Here is a 17,291-nt window from a genome sequence, read left to right as displayed (position 1 = left end):
AATAATGAAATGACATGCTAGTTGCTGTTAGTTGCAGAGCAGTTAGTCTCTACCTTCACCAGCTGTTAAGATAAAAATGCCACTTGTGACCTGATACACCAGTATGAATGAACACTCTCTGATGTCAGTACGTCTTGAGTAGAGATACAGAGAACTCCTTCTACCGCTGCGTAAAGTCACATGTACAAAAAAAAAACCGTTGACCTCGCACATGCATGTGGACACAGCAGCACATACTGTACACAAACACGCATGTGCACATGGAAGAGAGTCAGTCAGCCTCCACCCTCCAACAGCCCCAGCTTCATGTGACTACTGCATGCCTTATAACAGAGGCCGGCCTGACTGAGATAAAGAGGTGGATAAATACCATAATATAAATACCAAAGGAAAGAAAGAAAGAAAGAAAGAAAGAAAGAAAGAAAGAAAGAAAGAAAGAAAGAAAGAAAGAAAGAAAGAAAGAAAGAAAGAAAGAAAGAAAGAAAGAAAGAAAGAAAGAAAGAAAGGACAGTCAGTTCAGGAGTCATTCAGTCTGAGTTGCTGTTACCAACAACATCCACACCGATCACAGGGTCAACGCCATAGTTGTGAGTGCTAACTAGCCTGCAACCCAGCAGAAAACCAGTACATAAACAGTGCTGTCTTAACTCCTGCTCAACACACAGCAGGACCATCTGGAAATGAGCGCCACGAATTCTTCACTTTTTGTGATAGCGTCCATTCTTCTTTTCATCAAAAAAAAAATCCCCCAAATTTAGCAAAACAAACACCAACATCTGGCAAACAAATCTCCTTTGTCTGAGTGAGAATGTCACAACGTTGATGCACGGTGACGATTAGGGCTGCCACTGACTTCTCAGCAATCTATCGACTATTACTATTTTAATGAATATTAAATCAATTTAAATCATCAAATTTTACATAACACACCGGCCTGGTCAGTGAGTCCAGATTCAAGCCTTGACGTTTTCTCAAACACATATTCAGTGTAAATTCAAAGGCAGCAGCAGAAGACTCTATGACGTTAGGAGAGTGTTTAGCAGCTACAGGGACATAAGGTATTAAAAATATCTGGTTAAACACTAACCAAGTGTAGGGATCGGTATCATTTGGATTTGATTTATATTTAATATATATCCTTATTGATCCATTTCATAAACCACTAAATGAATCAATGCATGGGTGATGTAGTTGTCGACTTTAAAAATTGCTACCGGCTTATTTTTATTGTTGTTGTCCTTGAATATGGCGATTCATTGTGGCAGCTCTGATAACAATACTAACATGCCAGTGTTATAGTTTATCCTCTTTGTTCAGAGTGCACACAACACAACAAATCAATCAATAAACAGTAGTCATGATTGACAAAAGTTAACTGAAGTATTGGAGAATTTGAAATTTTGGCCCCATGATTGTGCTGGATGAACTCACACTTGTTATTGTTCATCCTCTGGGAACCATGAATGTCTGGAAAAGCTGCAATTTGATTTTTTATGACTTTTTTTAATAGAATTACTTCTTCAGGATGAACAGGTAGGTCAGAGTGGGTGCGTAGGTAAAAAAAAAACAAAAAAACATTGAGTTGGACCAACACTTTTTGGGCTCTGGTGTTTTCAAAAGATTTGATAACAACAAGAAAAACACTGAATATTTCTGGCCTTGATTTACATTATTTTCACTCCTCATTTGAACATGTAATGAACTGAACCAGAACAAGACTGTGATGAGGTGCAGTCATCAGAGCTTCATGTCGGATGTTCACCGTCACCTCATCAACCCTTGCAAACACCTTGCGCTCACGAAAACCACGTGGCAAAACACCCAGCGTGCACACGCTGAATTTGCGGTGAGCGCACCGAGATGTGTGAACTCATCTGCCAAAAAAAGCAAAGGGAAGCACGCCCCTTGAAATATGTTCAAACGCAAGTGTATATACGTAGCGGTGGACAAGAGAGACTTACTACTGTGCACAGTCGATGAGCTGATATTCGTTGGACCTTTCCCAGCAGGCCCGCACGCCCTCGTCCTGCCAGAGGATCTTCGCATGGTCATAAAACTCCTGGAAAAGAGAAAAGAGAGGATGTGGATGAACGACATACCACACAGACAAATAACTGCAAGCCTGGCTCTGAAATAAAGATGTGACGTCACCAACAGAGGTAGAGTAGGCTACATGTGAGTAAAGCAGGAATCTTAAAAAAGAAATAGCAGTCTTCCTAAAGTTTCATTTCTTACACTCCATCTTTTTCTTTTTTCTTCTCTTTCCAGAGAAGAACAGATCCATTAGTCAATCGGGAGAAAATTAATCACCGACCAGTCCAACAAATGAACAATAAAAAGAAAAAAGCCAAATATATACTGGTTCAAAAGTGAGGTTTGGATGCAGCTCCTTACCATACATGACGGCTAACTCCAGTTTATTTAGGTTTTTACACTGCTGTTAAGACAGAACAAGGCATTTGAGGACATCGAGAGCAGCTGTTGGAAACTTTCAACAGGCATTTTCTGACATGTTACAGACAAAACTATAAACCAGTGACTCAAGAAAACAATCAGATTAGGCAGATTAATGGATAATGAAAACAACCATCGGCCGCAGCCCGAAAAGAGAGGTGATTTCAGGAGAAAAGGAGAAAAAAAGTTTTTCATAATCAAACATAAACTACAGTGCACGCAGCAGGCAGTTAATCATCCACTTCTAATACTGTTGGTCGTAAATGAAAAAGCCAGGCTCTGGGTGGTATCTCTGGCTTGTTGCGACCATATTTCTTTCTCGTCTGGATGTGGAGGGGTGAAAACTTTTTTTTCTAAGGACAGATGGAAGGAGGCAGCGATATTCCCTCGCTTCGTTTGGAGTAGCAGCAGATGAGCGGGCTCCGACAGAGGCAGGAAACAGGGCAGTTCACCGAGTTCATGAAGAAATGGAGAGCTTTGTACTGACACAAGGCTTGGCTGTCACTACACAGGGGCCTATCTCCTCACTACGATCTTCACTCGGTCACATTCAGCGCGGCCAGGCACAAATAAGCCATTATGAGCCTGAGAGTTAAACTGTATACTCTTAAAAATTACTTCTTTCAGCCGAGCTTTAGTGGGATTTAGCGATGCAATGCCCCACCATGTCGGTGACTGATATGGACACAGGAACTGGATGAAGTTACGCTGCTTGTCGTTGGACCACGATGCAATGCTGGGAGAAATACCGTTTAGTCATGGCTGCCAAGTTAAGGAAAATCATTTGTTTTTCAGTGTGTTCCCTTTGTTATTTCTATTGACGACTGGATATTTGTGTTGGCTAAAATATAACAGATTGTACTGAAGATGATAATCAGAGAAAGTTCCTGGGTTAACTTACAGCAGAGGAGCATAAAATGTTTCAATGTTCAGTAAATTACATGTAACATATTAAGATTAGTATTCTCAACCCCACACAGAGTCCAGTGTAATATTTGTTTCATGATCATACATCAGTCCAAACCAGTAGGGTTGACAACGCCTGTTTACAGAGTGCATGAATTTACTGACATTGATGTCAGTGCTTCATGTAACAGCTGAGGTCATTATCTGATTAAAGGTCCAGTGTGTAGTATTTGTCACGGTTTATTGGCAAAATCTGAATATACTACCAATGAATATATTTGTATAAGTGTACAATCGCTATAAAATAAAATCAGTTTGGTTTTCATAGTCTTATAACTCTTCTTTTATATATAGCAAGGGTCTTGCTTTGAGAGTGTCGCCATCTTGCGCTGCCATGTTTGTATGGAATGGAAAATCCAGCCAACCAGAGAGCACGTTTCAGGAGTTTCGTGCTCATAAATAAACAATAGAATTATTTAATCAATAAATAATAGAATCGGAATGCTAGATGTCAACTGTTTTCCCGTCATTTTACACACTGGACCTTTAATAGTCGAGAACTATTCTAATAATTTATTATTCACTGATAAATTAACATGACAAACATTTGATAACCTCTCAAATATGAGAATCCTTTCTTGTCTCACCTAAGTGTAACTTTTGAAAAACAAGAAACTTGACAACTTTACTTGAGCAATAGGAAACTGTGATTGTTTTTTGTCATTAATCTATTAATCTATAAATCTATAAATCTATATGAATCATTCCCTGCAGTCTTGATAAACTATTATTCCTGATAACATTGTTAGTTAGTGACTGAACACAACCTGGACCTCTGGATGTATGGAAGAGGATGAGTCAAAGAATGGATGGATGTACCAAAATAAATACAAATATACAGTGTATCTATACCCAGACTGGAAAACTGCAGTGGGGACTTTGTAGATAGTTTCAGCTAAAATCACATATGCAAACATTTCAGGATATAAAAAGTGTTGACGCCTTTTGGAAATGGAGAAGATAACACTTTCAATACCTGCAGAAAACCTCAAACTGTAGAAAGTGAAAGAGACAGTAGAAAATGGTACAAGACTTCATGTGCGCTATTAATAATCAATTTCAGGATACAGCTTGTAGGAGCTTCGTTTAACACTTTTCTGATATTTACTGAGTGATTAAATCAGAAGCTTTTTTTTTTTTTTTTAAAGATGGAATACAACAACTGTTGCAGCTGCAGTTTTGTTCAACAGTAGCTATTTATTACTAAGAAAGCAGCAAGAAGAAGTATTTTGTTTCATCTTCTGAATGATCACTCTGTCAACACAGTGGTTGGCTGAGTAATGAAAAAAATAAAATGAGCACAGATGAGCTGCGGATTTAATCATTACAAAAATAACAAGTCAGTGATTCACATGTGACTGTGAAGAGTGACAAAGCTTTTGTAATTAACAAATCAAAGGAAATCAACGGGAATTTCAGCGCTGAACCGAGGTGATTTTTTGCTCTATTGAAAGGAAGGAGGAATCAGGAATCAAGAACCAGAGTCACAACAGAGTAAAAAACAAAAAAAAGAGAGACACACAGTAGATAGTGAAATTTCAAGAGCAGAGGTCAACAGGGTCAACTTCTGTTTCTGTTTGTCACCGCCACAGTTGTTTTTCTCCTGCGGAAAAGTTTATTCGCTGGTACGTGTCAGAGTCAGAGAAGTGTAAGAGAAAAAGCAGCTGATGTCAAAGCGCCTCTTATAATATGAAATCAAGAAACATCTGAGAAGCCGGCCTGTCCGCAGATGTGCTGACCAAGCTCTGAAGACACCCCGCATGCAAAAAATCATACCATTTATTTTGAATTTAATTCCTTTTTTTTTTTCCTCCACTTTGTAGAATTAGATTGAGGGAAAGGTTTTTTGAGGCGAGGTGACACATCAGCGGTATGATTTCACTTACTGTATGTCTGGCTGTTGGGTTTTTGTGGCACTTAACCTGTATTAAGAGAAGAGAAATCTGTCAATTCCTAGCGCTCTCCTTACAAATCTGATGATTGTCTCTCTGGGAGGTTAATTAAAAATCGGGATTCACTGATTCTTTTTTGCGAAAGTGGTATCAGGCCCAACGCTGACCAAAACTCTGCTTTTAAGTCAAAGTGGAAAATTAATGTTTTGTTTTGGTAATATTCTCGAAACCTTCCTTATAATATCCTTTAAAAAAGTTGTTGATCAGTCAAGGATACTGCCTAAAAGAGCCTTCATGATTGGGAAAATGTCATTACACTTAAGTGCCTGCTTGTTATATTCAAGGTCGGTCACGAAAAATAGCACATTATAGAGGTGATAAGTAAAGAATACTTCATAAATTTAAGTCAACATCCGTCAGAGTTTCCAAGAAAGACTCCTGAAATCGTACCACACGTTATAAATGGAGAATATTCATCAATTCAATGAGTATTTATGAATTTACCAATGCAGATCTACAATGTACAGCAGTTTTGAAGAGTCCAAATATTTCGTTTATCTTTTCAGGGAAATTTTGATTTTGCCAGTAAATGAACATTTTTCACTTGGCAGCCACATAGTCACCAATTTTTTTTGTGTGTGTTTTTGTACTTGGCTATAATGAGCATACTACACAAACCGCCTGTGCATAACTCTGTGTCAGCGAGGAAATATTTTTTAATTGTCCACGTGCAGCTGGAATCGCTGCCACACATTATTTCACAACACGGCAGCAAAAAAATTTGGATTCGACACGTGAGCGAACGAGACGGAGCGCATCGGTTCCATTTATCACAGTTACAACTTGTGGGTTATGTAATGGAGAGAAAACATCCACCGCAGTATTTTTATAAATGAAGAGGCTCTGATTACGTCGTCCGCTATCTCAATCTGATGCTGAACGCTGAGCAATGCGGCACATCATAAAGAACTAGGACATGCATTTTAAAAAATTTCCAACTATTTCACTGTAACCAACCGAAAGAGACACGCCGACTCTTCAGAAACGTTGCTGCAGTGTGTAGAGGGTTGGTGGAGTGTTGTCTGTATATACACAACACCTACAGCACAGAGACAGATCCCTCCTCTGTTCCTCTTCATGAGGGCTTTTTCATTTTAAAGGATTTTTATCAAAATAAAAGGCGTCTTGATCACTCACTTCTCACTTCACGCACTGGGGGCGTCAATCAACAAGAAATAAAACGGACTGAAAAATAGTTTTTTTTTATGTGCAGAAAGATGGTCTGTTTTATTATTAATATTTTAGGAGAAAAAAAAATATTTTTGGTGAATAATAACTAGGTGGATTATTGATTAGACACGAAGCTCAAAAGGAAATCAACAAGAGACCAGGGAGATTGAGTCCAGGCCTTAGTCTCTGTGTCTCTTCCTCCCCTGCTGAAGGCAGAGTCAACCAGTCCAACTGGTTTCCAGTAGGCCCTAAGGCCAGGAGAGGGGGAGCGGGAAGAGGAGGAGGAGATGGTGGAGGAGTCAGAGGAGAGGTTGAGCCTATCGCAAACTTTTCTACTCTGTTCTCTTTTCCTAAACATTCACTTCAACAGGACGAATCCTTTCAGACAAAGAACTATTTTGCCTTTGATGCTTCAGTTGAACGTTTAGTAACCAATGACAGCACAGGCTCCACTGTTTTAAATGACAGCAGGCGTTCTGCAGCCTCAACGGCATTTACCACCACGTTGACACCTGCTCCGACACATCAGAGAGACCAAAACCCGCGGTCTGATCAAAAATTGCGATAGCTGGTCTTGTCCCTCTGTGGAGACCCTGCAGGTCTTCGGTGGAAGTCTAGAGACGGAGCAACAGCCCGAGGGAAGGGTCAACTGGAGATAGGCCCACATAATAAATTTGCCATGACGTAACAGAGACAACATCAGGAGACTTCCTTTTGCTTACACACAAATACACACAGTCTTCACTGGAAACTCAGAGACACTGTGAAAAAAAAAGTTCTGACACTGAAGCTGTCATGCTGGAAAAAAACAAGGTGACTTCCTCCGCACAACCTTTCTTATATTAGGAAACAAATGCATTGCAATGCAATAAGAACTTCCAATAATGTTATAATCTTTTCCTACCATAATCTTTATAATAACATTTAGCTATAAAGAAGAAGAGACCATTTCCCACAGTTTGACAGAGTACATATGAACGTAAATATTCTGTAATTATTTGCTGGCAAAAAAAAAACAACTTGAAATTTTGTACAAATTAAAATTATCTATAAAAACTTTCATCTTAACAACAGTCAAAATTTAAATATTTTATAAACTAAATTTTTTTCTCTATTAATTGCTTTATGTGTCTACAAAATGTCAGAAAATGGTCATGAATACCTGTCACAGTTTCTTAAAGCACAACACGTAACACTCAAATGTCTCATCTTGTTCAACCCACTGTTCAGAAATGTTTCATTCACAATGAAATAAAACAGAAAACCACCAGGTCGTCAAATGCAACAACTTGACCCAGAAAGTGTTTTGCAACTTTGTTGGAAAAAGGACAAATTACTTATATTGACCAACTTCTAATCAATAAGTCAACCAAACTGTTTCAGCTGAATTGAAGTTTCATCATTGACGCAACAGTGAATCCCTCAGATTGTCATCCTCAGTGCTCATTCATACTGGTAGCACTCAGTCTGACAGAGCCTCGTAATAGTATAACCATTTGTGAGAGATGATCAATGGGCTCATTGATTAAGTTCTTGATCAGTGGTATGGGCTCTATGCACAGCTCCACTACTTCCTTAACTTAAAGGGATAGTTCACCCAAAATTCAAATTTCACTCATTATCTACTCACCCTCATGTCGACTAATAGCTGTGAGAATTTTCAGAGTTATCCGTGGCTTCTCTGAGTTACGGGGGGGTCTGCGCAGCAGTATTTTTCCATATAATGGTTGTGAATGGATACCACTTTTCTTCGTCCAAAAAGACACACCAAAAAACATCCAAATACCTCCATACTGCTCGTCAGTAATGTCCGTCTTTTATTGAAGCCCCAACATGAGAAATTGTTCCGCCGGATTTGCACTGACACAGGAAGAGCAGTGAACTAAGACACTGGGAGCTTCCGCTACGAACAAGCTTAAAACATAGACTTATTTAATTTTTTTCGGAACAATTTCTCATGTCGGGGCTTCAATACTGTACAAGAGGGACATAACAGACGAGCAGTATGGAGGTATTTGGATGTTTTTTGGTGTGTCTTTTTGGACGAAGGAAAGTGGTATCCATTCACAACCATTATATGGACAAATACTGCTGTGCGAACCCCCCCGTAACTCCGAGAAGCCACAGAGGACTCTGAAACTTCTCCCAGCCCTTAGTCGACATGAGGGTGAGTAGATAATGAGTGAAATTTGAATTTTGGGTGAACTATCGCTTTAAGGCTGTTCCTTTATTTCCTGTTTTACATTATTGGACAAACTGATTAATCCAGGTGTGTCTGAGTAGTCACAATGGTCAGACACACCTGGATTAATCAGTTTGTCCAATAATGTAAAACAGGAAACAAAGGAGCAGCCTTAAGTTAAAGAAGTAGTGGAGCTGTGCATAGAGCCCATTGTGTCTGGAGTATAACTGCAACGCCATTAAATTATTTCTCATAATAATAATCCAGGAGGTGTGGGTAAATTAATACACAAACACGGTCCAGCAGTGGGAGCGGCGGCGGCGGCTGCCTAACAGGCCGCCGGGAGCAGACGGCGGCTCAGGGGGGAATTCCTGAGAGTCTCTGTGTTTCTGGAGGACAAGTCCCTCTAGACACATTTAGGATTATTACAGACAATCAGTGTTAATAGGCGGTGTGCAACTCTCAGGTGAGAGGCTCATTCAATCGACGGCCTCCCAGGCGGGAGCACACACCTGCTAATTACTGAATCACTGCGCAAACACACCTGGCAGACTCACACAGGCCGCCGTGTGAGGCACCTCGCCCTCCTATACAGACCTGCAGGGTTCAGCAGGCCACACTTCATGTGCTACAATCACATTTTCATAGTAGCATGACCACAAAACATCTGATGAATATCTATTTTGTTTTTAAATAAGTCTGCGGTGCAAATGTAGCTGATTATCAGCTGCACAGAGCAATTGGAATTAAGTTTATGGCAGCAGTACTATCAGTTTTGTCAGTTTTGACTACAGATGAAAAATAGCCTCTTGGCTAATTCTGGCGCATTTACAGTGATGTTATTAATGTGCACTGTCCCTGTTTTCAAAGAAACTTATGATCAGTTCATCTTCAAATAAAAATATCCATAAATTGTGTAAAATTCACCTCACCATCAACCAGATTGAAGAAGTTTACGATTGTTATTCTGTCCGACAACAGTCCAAGACCAAAACATTTTGAGTTTTATAAGGTAAAGACTTAGAGAACCAGCAAATATTCACATTTAAGGCTCGGGAAATGTAACACTTTTCTTAAAATTGCTTTAATTTTCAGTTGCATGAATTGCTTCAGCTTTGATAAAAATAACCCAATGAAGGACCTGCTGCAGTGACACTGGGTGAAACACCACTTTTGAAGAAATCTTAGCACCTATTAGTAAAATTACATCTAAATTTACCAGAACTTTTGCTGCAGCCGTTGATCCATTCATCACAAACTGCCTCGGGTAAAAAAAAAAAAGTATATATAAATATAAAACTATGATGACAGGAAACTTTCATGGAGGTGGCCTAAGACTGAGGTGGTTGGACGAGGAATGAAACAAACTGCAGTCTGAGACGGAGAGAGCTTGTGTATGTTTGAACAATAACGTGCAACTTACCGAAGGAAAGTCAAAATCCTTCTGGTTTACTTGGTTCAGGACATAATCGATTCGGCACTGGTTTGCAGGACAGGCTAACTGGCAGGGCGGTGTGAGCGTATTCATGGCGGCCACAATCGTCTGCACGGAGAGAACACAGAATCACACCACATCATCAGTGATAATTAATAATGACTTCAGATTTGAATGATTAGTTTTTACTGATACAGGGACACAAGCTTTCAGATGGGGAACTGGTTGTATTGTGGTCTATGATTTTTCCTTTTTCTTTCACCAATAATGTCAAAAATGATCAAATGTTGTCACCATGATAGGAAACTGTATTAAAAGAAGAAAAAAAAGAATCTCAAACATCAAACTTTATCATTTAAAAGGTTAAATTTCTTACCTCTATAGCTTCTTTAATGTTGTTTTTAATATCATGAATTTTCTGTTTTTTCTCCCTGTGAAGAACAAAGAAAAGCTCATGTTATTTTTCTCAAACATAAAAGCATTAATGACTAGAGTCATGAACACAACATGGTGAATATGGAATAACAAGGCAGATATAAGTCTACTACAAATACACATGCTGCTGAACAGGATCCTATTATCTAAAGAAAACACAGATTATTCCAAAATAATGTTAAAGAAATGTTTTGTTTCTTCTGTTTTTTGTGTGTCTCGGTAGGAATGTGCTGTGTAACATCGACTTGTCCAGGATCTCTGGAGATAAATGATCAGACATCAGTATCATAGCTGCTCCAGATGCACAGACACTTTCATTTTGCTGACCGGGTGCAAGTCCTGAATTCTGTGCAGTTGCTGATGCCATATGAGAACAGTACAACCGGTCCTGGTTCTGTTTAGCAGGGGTGATTTAAGTCGGGTTTTTAACTACAACTGACCACAAGCACAAAGCAGAATCTGAAGTATTGCCCAATACGCTGATAGCCTCAGTGTTTTGTCCATTTACTGTTGTAAAGACAAACTGACTTCCAGCATCACCACACAGCACGGCTGTGACTCAGGTTATGCAACCTGTGGCTGATAGCAGCTACGGTCCAACGTCACGCGGCTTTCAAACGTCCTGACAAAAGACAAGTTTGATTATTGAAACTCAAGATTTGATACTGAAATTCCTCTAAAATCAAACAATCCCAGAGCTGTTGACACAACCCCGGAACCTGTATGGTGTGATTTATCTATTTCAGAGCAACAGGCTACAACATACAGCATCCTCCTCCTCCTCCTCTTCCTCCTGTGCACAGTTGTGTTACAGTGTATTTAGTTCACGTTACGGCGCCGGGGCAAAAACGACCAAAATCTTTTGATAATGAATGTGTTCTGTCCAAAGTGACTTTGCTGAAAAAGCAACACTATCAGCATCACAGCGTGCTGCTGTAATCGAAACGAAACCCTGACTAAGGAAATCGCAGAGGACAACACCAAGTTTCAGCTTGGAAACGCTGTTTAGATTTGCTTAATGGAGACAGACACGTCTCTGTGTGTTGGTGAACTGCTCCGACTGTCTGTTTTTGTTTGGTTATGGCGACAAAGTGAAATAAATCTCCATAGTTTTCACCTCAAACCTCCATTTCAATTATATGAAGACGTATCAGATGTGACCACTGAAGAATTATCATTAATCATGTGGAAGGACGGCTCGTATCTTTCTTTTTTTTTTTGGCATGTGAGGTTCAAGACATCCGAATCGTCACCCACACTTTTTTACTTCCAACAAGTCTGATTGTCCACAACAGAAAACAGATGTTGAGCTGATGTTGCTGCTGCAGTGGAAACATTCAGGCGTTGACAAGTCAATTAATTCATTAGTCGATTGACAGAAAAATGAAATGGCATCAAACTAAATAGACAATTAGTTGTTTAAAAGAAAAAAATCCAAAATCTAAGCTTCTCAAATGTGAATGATTTACTTTTGGTTTCTGTGATAGTGAATTGGATCACTTTGGGTTTTTGGATTTCTCTTCAGACAAAACCAGACTATCTGAAGTTGTCACCACAAACTCTGGGAAACTATGACTTTCACCTCTTTCTCACAAGAGTCGGCCAATTTCATTGATTAAATGATGGGATTGAAGGAAAAATTAGCAACTATTTTGATAAATGATTCATCTTTAAAGGGATATTTCAACATTTTGGCAAATTCGCCTACTGCCATAATCCTATAGTCTTAGCAGTAGGTTCATTAACTTTAATTGTTGGTGCAAGCTGTCTTTAGATCGGTATTTTTGCCTTTCCCTCATCAAACTCATCAAATACACAATCCAACAACTCAAAAACGCTCTCGTGGACAAGTTGTAACCTGCATATTCACCGTTTACCGTTGTATTTGAGGCAAATGCATAGTCGAAACTATATCCCAGATATGGCTGCTGTATTGGGCAGAATGACTTCAAAAGCGCAAGTTGTTCCAAGTATTTGCTTCATGTGTCGTAATGTTACATAATTATAGGTGATTATTTTATAGCGTGGCGAATATTCTGGTCACAACTTGTCCACGAGAGTGTTTTGGAGTCGTTGGATTGTGTATTTGATGAGTTTGATGAGAGAGACGTGGAAATATCGTGCACCTCCGTTGCGTTAGCTGAGCAGCTCGCGTCTCTGCCCCACCGATCAAAAAACAGCTTGCACCGACAATCAAAGGGAATGAACCTACTCCTAAACCTAGAGGGATTATGTGAATAGGCGAATCTTCCAAAATGTTACAATATCCCTTTAAAAGTCTTTTCTAAACAGTGAAACCACTCTCCTCTCACCCCCCAAACTAAACACAACACCTACCTGCCATAACAAATCTCTTCTCACCTCAACTCTCAACTCCTTCTTCTTATCCATCTCCTATATTACTGTGTCACTCCCTATCATCTCCTCCTGTCCTCATCCTCCCAGCACCTTGCACACACTGGCACCGACCTGCACCCGGAGGGGAAACCCAGCAAGGTTAACCCCACCACACACCCACCCCCACCCCCCCGGCCCAAAGAGAGCAACAAACCCCCCCAGGCTAAATACGACCGGGGGGAGTCACAGCCGACTGTGGATTCGTCATTACACCAGAGCGTCTGCGTCTGCGAGGAGCATCTGTTAGTTCGACATGACCCAAAAATAAGCGCATGATGATGCCCTACTCGTCCTGATCCTACTCCAAAACCCCTTTCTAGGAAACAGATGATTAAGAATAGAAAAATGTGACTTTTGTTTCCATTGCATCAACACGGTGGGATCGGGCTTTAGGAAATTCACAAGGATAGTTTTTGAAAATATACCCCAGGCAATGTTTCCATGAAAACCTGAAAGAGATAAAGCATTCTTCTTGTGTCATGCAACTTTGACTATTTACTCCAAAACACTATAAAAAACCTGCCCCAATACACTTGACTTCTTTTTCTTTATAGACCGTATTGTGCAATTTCTTAAAACGGTGACAAGTGTCCATCGCCTCCATGCCAATGGAAAAAAAAAAAAAAAGTCTACCAGCAGAACGAGTCGGCATATCTAGACTTTTCATTGTGTGTTTTCCTACGAGTAAGCAGCCGATTATATGCGAGTGTCATATTACAAAAAAGGAAGACATTTTTTTTCCTCCGTCTGACCGAGAAGGACAGCTGCTAATTGACATTACACTGGCCCAACTGTCGGAGGACACAAGAATATACAAGGTACAAGCAATGTGTACTGTCACAAAAATGTTCATCATATTTCAACTGATTTGTCCACTCAACTGGCTAAACCCCAGAAGAAAAAATATTTACTAAGATACCTATCACTAGATGTTGTATGAACACACTGAAACCAAAGAATATTGGCATTGCAAAAAAAAAAAAAACAGTTTATCTTGTATCAAAATGGTTGCAGAGTATTTTCATTTAGTGTCCTAATGTTAAATGAATGCAGTTTGAAGTTGAAATGTACTTGTTCTACCTGCCAAAATACAATAGGGGTATTGAATTTTTCCCATGTCATGTTGTCTGTTGATGTCCTGATGACAGTTTTTCCACATCGTGAAGATGAACTTCCTCAGACTTGTTGAGTGCCTCTACCTGCTTGGCATCTGTACCATTGAAAGTCTTTTCCTATCATTTGTATTTGCTGAAACCACCAATTATGCTTCCCAAGTCCCATCATCACATTATCAAGGATGTAACAAATATTTTCATACCTAATCCTGCCAAAACCACCTTAACTGTGTGTGTTTGTGTGTGTAGTGAATTGTGGGAATACAGAATGAGGGAAACCAACACTTACTCTGCGTTGAAGCCATTGACATGCAATATTCGCATCTGTTTGACTATCGTGCTTTTCCCGGATTCACCGGCCCCTGAAAGTAGAGAGAAGACAGACAGATGTTTATAATCACACAAACTCCTTTAAAAACACGGGCACAGTAAAAAAATCCCCAAGCCGGAGACCCGTCTGAACATTTAGTGGACGGTGGTGTTTTGGTGTCCAGGTAGAAGATCAGGACAGGAGAAGACTTGAAAAGTTGGGGCTTTGTTTCTCCACACAGATGTCCTGTCCCACACTGTCCCACACTGTCCTATACCTAAACCCCTCATTCATTCACTGAGCTCTACGTTAATTCAAAAGCAATACTGCTGGGGCCAAGCAAGATGGCGAGTCCTCAAAAGAGCCAATCAAAGCAGCAGGTGAGGCCTGCCTGTTCTTCTGGTGGAAGAAAAAAAACAACAAAAAAACAGGTATAATCACTGTGGTGGTGTGTTTAGGGACACGTTTGAAAAACTTCACCCATCAACTTCCACTATGCTACTTTATACTTGAACTCCATTACATTAAAGAGTGATATACTGCTCTTTGTTCTTCAATAAAATTAATTTGACGCACTGTGAGATTTTAGACTGAAAAATATGATTATGATCCAATATAGGTAAAATGCACTGTTTCTGGCGTCTACATGTAGTTTGTAGTTCCAAGAAACTGATATTTCTCCTCTAAACTTCTCATGCGGTTTCACTAAAACAACTGTTTGCAGTTGTTTAAAGAGGTAAAATTGTCCGTTATTTGATGAAACACAAGAGAAAAGTACAATATTTTTTTGGAAAATGTGAATTTTTCTTCTCATGGCCCTACAGATGTGACTTAAGTTATATATTGTGTCCTATATATTTGGCTACAACAGTGGTAAGATATTTTTGCTCTATAGAGTCTTTAAATGCATTTTGCTAATTTTAGCAACTGTACTTTAGGTATGGGGTTTACAAGAGTGGGGTTTTTTTTTTTGTTTGATTTTACATTGATTCAATTACTGATGGATCTGAAGAACAATCATGGAGTGACAAGAAGAGAAGAGGGATCAGCTGGGAGACAGGATCATCTCTGAACATTGTCATGTGGTTTTAGGTTTTTTCCCCTGTCAACCAGGAGAATATGGACAAAAACTGTTAAACCTTCAAAAACACTTTAAAGAATCCAGAAAATGCCCCTTATCCACAATTTCAGTTTGTTTCAAGGAGAAGACACAAGTCCTAAATGTGTCCTTGCAAACTGAAAATGAAAGGAGCCAGGCCACAACATCCACTAGCCCAAACACTAGAGCAGCTAGCTAAGGCTACAGGCCTGCTATTGGTAATGTGAGTGAGAGGGTACAAATCTAGGATCAATTTCAGATTAGAATGAATGGGACAGTCATTCAAGGGAGGCTAGTAATCCTAATTGTAATCCCAATTTGCCCTCCGTACTCCACGAGGCTTAGCAAGACACTAGCCCTGCCTGGCCTTAGGTCCATCCAGTGTAGCATGACATAGAGGCCTAGATGATGAGGCTACAAATAGCATTATGAACCAGAGGAAAATAGTTTTCAAGGACTGACTGGAGAATATCCATCTCCAGATAGGGCGGCATGAAGAGGATTATTAAAAAGGTGAGACTGAGAGACAGCATCACACATCAAGTCTACAGGCCTGAATCACTCAAGGTGAAGGCATCCGGCGTTAAAGCTGCACCCACAAAACACAACACAGTGCTAATTTTGCAGTTTACATTTACACATGTGGAGAAAAGAAACAATGCCAAAAAAAAAAAAAAAAAAAAGCCTATTGGTAGCCTCCCGGCCTCTGCACGGTGCCCGAGCGTCTCTCCGTCTGTCCACGCTCGTCCCTCACATGCTCTGTAATCATGCTCCATAATAACCCATGAATGCAGGACACAGGCCTGGTTTTCAGCTGCCCCTGTGTCAAGACGCTGCAAAGGCAGCCGTGTAGTGACTTCATGTCATTGCATCATTTGTTGATGCCTCGCTGTTAAAGGGTGAGGAAGTTGTCGTAAAACAGTTTTTTTCAGCAGTGCGATGTGAAACAATGGCTATTATATGTGTATAAACAGGTGAAAATACACTTGTATGGTTTTGTGGCTGCAGCACTTTAGCACAAAATGGACCTCCAGGCCTAAAACGAACACACACAGACAGAGACACATGCACATGCACATACACTCTCACACAAATATTAAAGATAAATTTCACAAGACCTACCTAATAGTAGTAGCCGGTGAGTGGCCCGGTATATCTGTTTGTCTTTTTGGAGCTGCTTCTCTATCTTTTTGTTGGCTTCCCTCTGTGCCTTCTCCTCATTTCGTTGGTCTTCGGTCTTGCTATTGCCAAGACAGCCCATCTTCCCAAAAACCCAGTGTTAGGTTCAAGGGGGAGGCAGGGTGGTTGGTTGGTTGGGTGGTGGGTGGGTGGGTTGGGGTAGGTAGGTAGGTAGGTAGGTAGGTAGGTAGGTAGGTAGGTGGGCGGGTGGGCTGGTGGGTGCAGGGAGAAAGGAAGGAGGGAGGGTGTTGATCAGAAGGAAATCAATGGATCCTAAATTCCTCGACTGGCCCAGCAGAGGAACACCTGGCTCAAAATGGGTGACATTTATGTTGCCAGATGCAAGATGAAACAGATGTTTTAAAAAAACAAACCAAAAAAAGAAAAACCTGGAAGGCAGTAGAGACGGTGGGCCCCACCAGGCTTTATCACAAGATATGTATGGATGGATGTGGCTATTTACTGGCAATTAATCAACAAGAGATCAGTCAAAAAAAGGGGGGAGCAGGAGCAATGATGCCGCCCTCTCAGCCGCTTGATTCCTGTGTTTTTCCCTGTAAATCCGCAATGAAGTCATCAACATTGATATGAGGGTGG

The 17,291-nt window shown here is 40.2% G+C and overlaps 1 protein-coding gene across 1 annotated transcript in view; it reads right to left on the bottom strand.

Annotated features, from left to right (window-relative positions):
• Positions 1-17,052, bottom strand: part of gnas (GNAS complex locus) — a 36,299-nt gene extending 19,247 nt beyond the window's left edge. Inside the window, exons 1-6 of the mRNA XM_085777681.1 lie at positions 16,882-17,052; positions 16,638-16,835; positions 14,396-14,468; positions 10,536-10,590; positions 10,148-10,267; positions 1,962-2,059 (exon numbers count right to left, since the gene is read on the bottom strand). Of these exons, the coding sequence (XP_085633807.1) occupies positions 1,962-2,059; positions 10,148-10,267; positions 10,536-10,590; positions 14,396-14,468; positions 16,638-16,776 (485 nt within the window). The 5' untranslated portion in view covers positions 16,777-16,835; positions 16,882-17,052. The remainder of the gene's footprint in view (positions 1-1,961; positions 2,060-10,147; positions 10,268-10,535; positions 10,591-14,395; positions 14,469-16,637; positions 16,836-16,881) is intronic.
• Between the last annotated feature and the right edge of the window lie 239 nt (positions 17,053-17,291).

The sequence above is a fragment of the Trachurus japonicus genome, chromosome 5 (assembly GCF_045865225.1).
Source record: "Trachurus japonicus isolate A0001 chromosome 5, Traja_1.0".
Taxonomy (NCBI): Eukaryota; Metazoa; Chordata; class Actinopteri; order Carangiformes; family Carangidae; genus Trachurus; species Trachurus japonicus.
This window is presented reverse-complemented; position numbering and strand designations above follow the sequence as displayed.